The 10,027-nt window shown below is 41.4% G+C and overlaps 1 protein-coding gene across 2 annotated transcripts; it reads right to left on the reverse strand.

Moving 5' to 3' along the window:
• Positions 1 to 207: 207 nt before the first annotated feature.
• Positions 208 to 9,099, reverse strand: PRDX4 (peroxiredoxin 4). Of its 2 annotated transcripts, XM_048046008.2 has the most exons (8): positions 8,806 to 9,099; positions 6,383 to 6,500; positions 5,201 to 5,317; positions 4,510 to 4,632; positions 3,333 to 3,463; positions 1,685 to 1,719; positions 683 to 729; positions 208 to 332 (listed from the first exon to the last, which is right to left on the reverse strand). In XM_048046008.2, the coding sequence occupies exons 1-8, from the start codon at positions 9,053 to 9,055 to the stop codon at positions 329 to 331; spliced, it is 825 nt and encodes a 274-aa protein (XP_047901965.1). In that variant the 5' UTR covers positions 9,056 to 9,099; the 3' UTR covers positions 208 to 328. The 2 variants fall into 2 exon arrangements, with proteins under 2 accessions (XP_047901965.1, XP_047901964.1); XM_048046007.2 differs by lacking the exon at positions 683 to 729 and having other exon boundaries at positions 8,806 to 9,097.
• Positions 9,100 to 10,027: the final 928 nt, after the last annotated feature.

The following is a 10,027-nucleotide window of genomic DNA, read 5'->3' on the forward strand; positions in this document are numbered from 1 at the left end:
GAAATTAAGCAGTCTATCCAGAGCAGTCTGGGCTTAGATTCATAAGTTTTGCTAAGAAAAATATCTTTTGGGAAAACCAAGTACCTAACCGAAACTTTCAGGGAAAACATGTATTTCACAGGAATAACTAATGAAGTATCGGTGCTTCAAACAGGTTAGACTTGCACTTAAGCAACTAGAGTTATATATTAATCAAACTCATGAAAGTTAACAAAATTAAGGAAATTTTATTGGCAAAAATCAAGTTGAACGTGACCTATGTAATTCAAGAGAAGTGAGCTTCAGTTTTGTTTATCAAAATACTTCAGTTTTCCAGCTGGATCTGGAATTATCTGTGCAAGAAACAAAAAGGGAAATGTTAGTCTGAAAACAAACCCATGCAAACGCAACAAACTGTGAAACCAGAACAGCACAGTATTTCAAAAGATGATGCCAAGGCCAACCCACAAGCAACACATGGAAGAGTAATTTATCATCTGACCTGATATTAGATTACTGTTCATCTTTAAAGACATCTAACAGCAGTAGCAGCAATATTTAATTAACTGGGGGAAGAGAGAGTGCAGCCTACCAAAGGAAGAGTTTTGGCAGATGAGAGCAAATACCTCTATGTCACTTGCCCCCAGAACAAGCTATTGTAATGAACTAGCATCTGTAATCAAGTGCCTTAGAATTTACTTACAGTTCTTCCCTTGGCCACCACACTCTCATGGCTTCCTCTGGTTTGATCTAATTAAATCAAACACATTTACAAGGCATGGCTACATCTTTGAGAAAGTGTTTCTGAACTACCCTGCTATTTAAGTTATCTGCACCTTTTGCAAAGAGGAGAAAGAGAACTGCCTATGTATTATTAGGTAACCTGTGGTTATGCAGGGCAGAACTTTTCAGTGCCAGAAAGCGTCTTTCTATGAGGTCGGCAAGCCCTCTTTCACCTTATGCTCTTATTATACAGCTTTGTCCACTAAGACAATCTTCCGCTGGCTTTAAAGAGGTGACTCCAATCGTCCTGGAAAATTTTCACATCCAGTAAAGAAATATTCTTGTTTTTATTATCAATTAAGATGCTCACTGCTCTCCTTAGTTAGAGGCTGCTGGGACCTGCTTTTTGTTGAGACAGCTCTGAAACAACAATGCTCAGTCATCACCAGACGATTCAGAAGAAAGCCGCATTCTCAAATTAACGACCATGATCTCATCTGAACTAGGCAGCTCAGACCTCTAGTAAAAGCTTCGTTATTCTGCTGAGGCTTGACCCAAGCGCAGAGAAGACAAACAAGTTCAATGGGTGTTTATCTGAACCCCAGCTCTTCTGCTTGCGTTCACTCATAGGCGAGTACTGAGAAAGGCAGAAGAGCTCCTGCACAGCAAAGCAGTGCTCTCTGCTGGAGCTGCGACAGTAGCACACTGTCTCTGTCAGAGCTGAAAGCAGCCTGTGAGCTTGCATCATTTTTCCTGGGGAGTGCCTAGGATCCATACGCAGACTCCACAGAACCAAGAATTTGTATGGTCAAGTAACTGGAAGCAGGAGCTTCCAACTTCCACTCAAGCTTTAGCTATAATGTTGTGAGTTGACTTACATCACCTTATTGGAAGTTGCAAAGTGTTTGGATTTGATTTTAGTGGAAATGATAATTGTGTGTTTTCCAAGAATACATGCATTTAAATATCAAAAGTGACTTACTGTTTCACTGCCAGGTTTCCAACCAGCAGGGCAAACTGGAGGAAAAAAAAAAGATAAGTTTGTAAAAATAACACACTTAAATTTTGTACTCAGTAAAGTTATACACACTTCCCTTTCTGAATTCTCTTCTGAACTTGAAGTAAAACAGCACTAAGTGTCAGATTTAAGTATCTGCCACTAATAGATACACAGTTTTTGTTACACAAGGGATGGTGTCAGTACCAGTTCATGACTGATACCACCTAGCACTTCTGTTAACTGAAAGCTGCCCATTTCTGGGTGGATGTCTATACCTTGGTTTAATTCTCATGCTGTTTTAGACAAAGTACTGGCAAAATAGCACCTAAAAACGAACACCCATTCTGTCTGGACATGAAAGTTTCATGATAAAGTTCAGGTGGCTACACAGAGACCTATCTACCTCTCTCAGTTCAGAGTTCCCAGAAGAGACTGAGTGATTTTATTTGAAGCCCTGTTAAGGAGAAAAGGGACTACAGCATGCAGTTCACATGCAGTGCAACTAAATGCTGTGACTGTCGGTACAGTTGCGCATCTATTCAGAACTCTCCTTGTGAGGCTTTAGCCCAATGAGATATGTTGTGTTACAACGGTTTAAGGTGTGCTATCAGATAAATTACATACAACAAATACAGTTCAGGAACTGTGAAGAACTTTTTCTCCTGTTCTGTGCAAAGAATCCAGTAAAACCTCTAGGGAGGCTCTCAGCATTCATGAGGAAGCTACAAAGTTTTCATGTACAGGTGGAAAAAGTGATATCCTGGAAACACACTGCACAGATCAAGATTCTCTAAGACAGCTTTCTATCTAAATAAGAGACTCAATTTCCTTACTCAAGTACACAAATCCTAAGTATCAGCATTTAGCTTTTAGAATTCCATACAGCAAAGCATAATACTGATTTGTACCTTCAGCTAAAGGTACTTCTAAATACCAAGTGAAACTGAGTTGAAATGGAGGCTAAGCTGCTGAATATGTGTATTAACAATTGAACAAACGTTCTAATTGATGTATTTGTTTAAACGTATTATTTAAAAAAAAGTGTGAGAAGTTTATCCTATGCCTGAACTGTAGTGGGGGAATATAGCCAGCCATACTTGAGACAGAGTAATGACAAGTCAGTGAAAGCTTCTTTGTCTGGGGAAAGTGATCACATAGTGCTCGTAAAGAACACAGGAATGGCAGCCTAACACAGTAACACCGTGTTTCTTGACGTGAAGCGCACTGTTATTTGTCACAGATCATCAACAAATGATAAAGGACAAGGACTGCCTGCATCTCAATTCTTTCAGGATGTCAGAACATACCGAAATATTTGGCCTGGTTCTTCAGGGCATGGTGTTTTTAGAGCTTTCTGCTTTTGACATGTAGCACGCAATGCCTCTGTTCAGGCTGGGGAACGCTCTATGCTGAGTTCACATAGATGTGAAGCAAAATGAAAATTAGTACACTAGAAACAGCCTATGGGGGAACAAGGACCACAGAATCTTGTCGCGGGACAGCCAAACCACTTCATTCCGTTGGTAAGGCTAGTCTCTAATGCTACTGAGTAACCTTCTTCCAAAAGCTACAAAGACAACTTTCAGGGTAAGTAAGACTATCTTCAACTTGAAAGAATTTAAAAGAGCACCTTCTCCATGTTTGTCTGTGTACTGGAATGCTTGTACCAAACGGAGAGTTTCATCCACTGATCTCCCAACGGGAAGGTCGTTCATGGTGATCTGTCGAAGAATTCTCTTATCGTCAATTATGAAAAGGCCTCTGTGGAAAAAAAAAATATATATATTTTGTAGGAAACAGAACTAATTACATTGTTGTGTTCAAACACACTTTTATGTCTGCTGGATGGGAGGAATTTGATCCCTGCAAGTCCTATACAATACCCCCACCTCCTTAGAATACTACTGACCCACTGTTCTCTACCCAGGCTATCAGACGAGCCGAGGGCAAATTAGAAATGAACAAAAAGATACTTTCATGCAGAATGCAAAACTAAACTTTGGTACGCCCTACCAGGGGATGTTGCAGATGCTATGGCATTAGGCGGTTCCCAAAAGGAATTGATCAAGTTTACGAAATATACAACTTTTAAAGCTGTTAGTTACCAGCAGTCTTGACTCCAGTCTTGACCTGGGAGGTCCCTGAGTAACAGCAATTCTGGGGAATTCTCGCTGAGTGCTTGCCTTGCCCTTGCATCTGCTGATGCCTGTTGTTACATTGGGTTATCAAATATGCCCCCTGTTCTGACTCATTATGGCTATTTTTTTTGGTGTGTTCTTGAGTACTTATTTTGTCCCTGGGCATGAATTCGCAAGTCAAAACTGCTCTTGCTTTGCAACAGTACCACATTCTGGTGCTGCATAGCTCGTCAACAAAGAAATATGCCTGCATCTGTGGGGGGTTACTATGACCCCAATCAGGCTGCTGAGTCCTCATATTTTTCAAGAATTAAAGGAAGACTTCATATGAAAGTTCCTTAACACAAATTACTTTCTTTGTACAAGGATATAGATAACCGGCATGATGTGTTATTGTAACATTTAAACTGTGTAAACGAGAAGGTAAGCTCTTTTGTATGTATATGCTGCAAGTGAGCGGCAGGCTTGCTAATATACCATAAACGGGAGCTTGAAGTACTCACAGTGTAAGATCATGGGATGTGCTATTGCACACACACACAAAAACCACTTTGGTATTAATATATATCGCTCAATGGAGGGCATAAAAGAGAAATTCCAAATGCATCTTTAGATATGAAATAGTAAGTACTACTCCAAGACAACACGAACTGTAACCAAGTGAAATACCTAAGGGTATGCCCTTGATCTTCCAGATATACACCATAATCCTTTGAAATTTGGTGCGTCAAATCGGAAAGAAGGGGAATCTTCATAGGTCCAAGTCCTCCTTGTTTTCGCGGAGTATTAATCCTTTGAAAGAAACGAGATACACATGTATTCTTCATAAAGATTTATGTTCTCTTCACCAACTTAAGTCAAAAACCAGAACAGTACGGACAGAAGGATTTTGTGCAAGTAACAGTTCTCTTTTTTGCTCTGCACAGAAGGAAGATGAATGCTATCTATGGTTCAGTAGATCTTTTGCAGTATTTGGCCATATCTACTAATAAAGACCTCTTTCTTCACAGTCGTATTTGCTTTATACCAGTGTAGTCCAACATACTAACGAACTGGGAGAGTGCAACTCACTTTTACAGAGACTGGCGTCCTTATCTCTTTTTTTTGTATTTGACGTATTTTGGACTGGAACATGACATATTTCAAGCAATGCATATTAAACAAGCTTCAAAGATAGAGGTACTTTTCACACACTAGAGTTAACATTTTTTACCAATGAAAAATATTTTTAACATTTGTATCAATAGCATCATGCTTTTACACATTATATTTATACACGCTATAAATCTGGGGACACAGTTCCTCAGCTCAGATGGACCCATGAATAATTTCTAGTAAAAGACAAGCGTAAGATACATACCATGCTAAGTGAGTGAACTTTGAGTCCACAGAACATGCTACTACTTCGGTATTTATTGCTCTGAATTCTTCAATTCTGTCACTGAAGGCGATTATCTCAGTAGGACATACAAACGTACTAGATAATTTAAAAGAAAATATAGTCAAAATTTCATGAACATCCAGTAAGTTCTCAGTTTAACTAATAAGTTGCTTTTTCAAAGCAGTTAAATTTTTTAAGTAAAAAAAAAAAGAGCGGTGTACTTATCAGAAATATTTCAGCTTTTACTTATTTTTTTTACTGCTTCTTCAATTATTTACCAAAATGTTGCCTGACAAGTTTTCCAGTCTGATTCTAGCTTTGATACAGTGTATTACTGAATATTAGAAACCTACGGTCAGTCAGTTTGCAGTCTGGATAATAAGTGTTCTTACAGTTACTTTCATTTAGACTTTATGAATATTAAGGGACTGAATTTAAGCACAACATGCCAAGTTTTTCAGAGGAATATATTGGTAACTTGTTACGGTGTACATCTGCAGATATTGACTATTTTGACTTGAAATTTTTCCACTACAGAAGAAATAAAGTGGTAAAAAATCACAATTTCTAGGGCTTTGAAGCTAAGGGCCAAGAGGCAAGTTATTCCTCTATATAAAAGTAAGCTAGTTATGCATCTTTGTCACTATACTGCTTCCTTTTTTCCTCATTTTTGTGGCAAAGAACAGGATTGTTTCGTAGAAATGTTTTCACTCAGCCAGTGGACTTACTGCACTGCAAATAAAGGAGAGTAATGTTAAATGTTCTTAGGATGTTATGGGATGAACTTAAAGGGAAAACGCCATCTCCTAACATCCTACATATAGTCTGGAAAATATAGATGGGATGCTCTCCTTTGTTAGCAGCAGCAACTTACAGCATAATATGAAACGTAGAGGTTGCCTACTGGGTACTACAGACCGAAGTTTATTTTTACGTGGAGACACAAAACAGCGGACACACCAGTATGACAAATATTGTGTTGCAATTTTAACGATGCAAGATGAAAATACAAAAGCAAATAATGCATTTTCTCTTCTATCACTCCGTTTTTCTTCCCCAAACCCTTTCCAAACAGAAAAGACCCCCCAAAAAAAGAGAAAAATGAATGAATTAGTGGTCTAGTGTAGGTGCACTCGATTTGTCTACTAAGGTCATACTTACAAGTCAAGAGGATAGAAGAAGAACACAAGATATTTTCCTTCATAATCGGTTAATTTCAGCTCTTTAAACTCTCCATTAATGACTGCTGTTCCTTCCCAGTATGGTGCTGGCTTGGAGACTGGAATAGGAAGAACATTCAAATTACAGTCAGAGTACAAAGCACATGTTCAAACAAAGCTGCTTATTAGCCAGCTCATGCACAAGGACAACTGTTCTTTTCCTTTGCTTGAAAAACAACCTACCACACACAATTACAGAAACAAACTTACTACTTTAGAAAGTTCAAAGCTGGCAGAGGTTACAGAATGATGAAGACCTGTACATTTAAGTATGCATGGAAAGTAATTAATTTGACTTACTTGTGCTGTATATGAGCCTTTTGAATCACTCACACAATCACATAATCAAGGCCACACAAACATTATCTCTGCATATTTAACAAACCACATGTTCACTAGCAGCTCATGACAGAACATCTGTCAGACTGAAGGAGAAACTTGTTTAGATTTCAGGAAACTACACTATTTTGGTCTGAATAACTGCTGTGAACCAGAAGCATAAGATGGTTCAAATTCATATTGTTACTCTTCAGCCACGAAAATCTACTTGCAGTTCAAGTCTACATGAAAATACATGCTACAACATGTTTAGAAGCAAATGCCTAAAAATGCAGTATATGTTAAATTGCAACTCCTAAGCAAATTGTGTCTTGAAGATGGCTGTATTAAAAGAAATCAAATTAAAACCGATGAAAGGTATTTACTATTCCTATTGAAAGGGATTAACCTTGAATTTTAAAATATTAGAAATTATTCTGATAGGTACTATTTTCAATGTGAATTCTGAGACAAATGTAGGGTATGCTGGAGATACAAGGTCCAACCCAACTGATCTGAGTATACTTGTGATGTCAAGGACATTGACATGCAGCTCCAGGAAGCTACTTTGCTGTTGAGAAAAATATATGGAATCTTAATTATTATCTAGATGATGACTACATTGTTAGTTGTCTTTTCTCAGGCAACCCACAGCTGCAAAATATAGTTAGAGGGTATATACAACAAAGATCGCAAAAAAAATACCCCAAAACATCAGACACAGCCATGCCTGTAAGTGGTAACGGTCTCTGTTGGTTTCACTTTGTATAACCCACAAGGGATACAGTAATGCAAGTACAGAAAATCAGTAGCCATGACTGATAATTTCAGTTTACTTTGATTTTTTTTTTTTAAGAAATGCTCTTCCTCTTGGCTCTTCTGTAGAATTCTTTCTGATCATATACCAAGCTCAGGACTTCTCTCCAATGCCTTTTTGTTGAGTCTTTGTAGGTAAGGGACTGTTTTTCAAGTGAATGCTGGTACTGATGTCTGAGTTATTTAGAGCTTTTCAGAAGTGTTTCAAATATGTTGTTCTTTAAAAAAAAACAGCCACCCCAATCATATCATGTTGTAGGATATGACTGAAGGTCAGCTAACCTTCAGATAAGGAGGAAGGCAGCAGAGAAATTAAATGTGCTGTATTTGGAGATTTTTTTTAAATTAAAGACTTTTTTTCTTTAAAAATACTTGTCTGAGATACTGTAATAATTTGCATTACAAAGGGAGGAAAAAACAAACAATATTGGTTACGTGTATCTTGACTGCTTTTTCTCATTGCATCTGTTAACAAACATTCAAAATGGAAGTTATGTCCCGGCTTGGTGCAGGGAAAGGACTTAAAACTACTCGAAAGATGTCCAGTAGTTTAAAAAAAACCACCGTCTTTCCACTCTCTGCTCCACAAAACTGGAGTTTCCAAGGGCAGAGGTGCCCCTGAACATTATTACACTGCAACTCCAATAAAGCTGTTTGCACCTGCATCTGCCACAGTGCAATTAACTCATGCAGGCACAAAAGTGATGAACCAAACCCAGTGATGAGTGCGAGCAGTACTGCTGTCTAATTAAAAGCTCTTTTGCTGTTGTAGGGATGTATAATCCGTCTGCCCTCTGCGTGTTTGCCCTCACGGTGCTGCAATGTGCGAGGCGGTGCAGGAGACCCATGACACGGCACGACCGTTTCCCTGAGGTAAAATGTGCGTGAGGTGACTTTTCAGTACTTTTAATCGCAGCGAGCGCGCAAAATATGCCTGTGTATCGTTTAATGACACGTTTCTCTTAATCCATTTATACTTCTGGAAAGGCAGGCCTCGGAAAATATCTGTTAAACGTTAGATCAGCCGTCCGTTTGCCACGACAGAACGGCGGGGCGGGACACAAACGCTCACGGCGGGACCCCGGGCACAGGGCGCCCCGCCCCGGGCGCTCGGCCTGACGTGGCGGCCCCGCCGCCCCCCACGGCCGCTAACGGCTCCGTGCACCCCCCTTCTCCTTCTTCTCCTCCTCCTCCTCCTCCTTCTCCTCCTCCCGCCGGCCCCGCACCTACTCTTGGCCTGGCTGAGGTGCAGCGAGTGGTCGGTAACGGGCACGCGCGCCGCCTCCCCGGGGTAGACCTGTCCTCCGGCGTAGTAGTGGCACTGCTCGTCCCCGCGCTGCCGAGGCGGCCGCGGATCCTCCGCCTCCGCGGCCGCGCCGTGCACCACCAGCAGCAGCACCGCCAGCACGGCCACCAGCGGGGCGCTGCCCCCGGCCCGCGTCCTGCCGCCCGCCCGCAGCCACCGCCGCCCGGCCTCCATGGCCCGCCGAGCCAGTGCACGTCCCCGCCGAGGGGCGGTGGCGAGGAGGAGCCTGGCCCCCGGCCTCGCCTCACGGCGGCTGCGCCGGCATCAGCGGAGGGGTGCCGGCCGGGACGGGGTCGGTGCTGTGCTTCTCCAGAGAAAAAGAATAAAGGAAAATGCGAAAAGAGCGTGTGTGCGTGTGTAGTCCCGTGCGTGATTGCAGGAGGGGACTGCAGCAAGATTTCTCCCATCTTTTATCTCTTATCTGCGGCAGTGTGGGTTCTGTGGGCATTTCGTCATACGTGCTTATATCCATCCATCTATACTGACCCAAGCTTTTATCTTCTACCCTAGTACATGAGCTAAACGCAAACTAACATACAGTTTTAGGTCTAAAGCCTTGAATGGCTGCCATATAGGCATCAATTCATGAATGAGCCGAGCCCCATGTCATGCAGGTGCTGGCTGCATGAAGAACGTGGTTAAACAGAACTGAGGCTTACAACGTGCCTTTTAATACCAGTTTGTTGGCCTCATGAAAGACCATTTTGCTCAGTGCCGAGTTACATGTGGTTCATATTGCAGAGTAGCTGCATATGTCACACTTAAGCATACCTCGAGGGTAATTCAGCAGTGAGCAAAAATTTCGAGGACGGTAAGTAAACTGTGACAAGCTGTAGGTAAGGTTTTGCAGCACAGCGTCTGGCTGAACAGGGCTTTGCCAGGTAGATCTATTTGAGACAGTTCAGGTCTGACAGTTAACTTGTAACCAGGATCCTTGAAAGTGAAGGTGTGAGAAGCTGAAGGTATGCCCCATCGAAAGTGCGGGCACCATCAGTCTTTTGCACTCAGAGCTCTGTGGATGCCATCCTCTGGACAAACAGGTAGTTCAGGCGTTGACAGAGGAACATCTGCATCACATCCTATCTCTGCAGGTGATCTGTGGCAGATGTACTTTCAGGATGGTGCAGTACCTGTGCCAGAATGGGC

Source organism: Anser cygnoides, chromosome 1, assembly GCF_040182565.1.
Source record: "Anser cygnoides isolate HZ-2024a breed goose chromosome 1, Taihu_goose_T2T_genome, whole genome shotgun sequence".
NCBI classification, from domain to species: domain Eukaryota; kingdom Metazoa; phylum Chordata; class Aves; order Anseriformes; family Anatidae; genus Anser; species Anser cygnoides.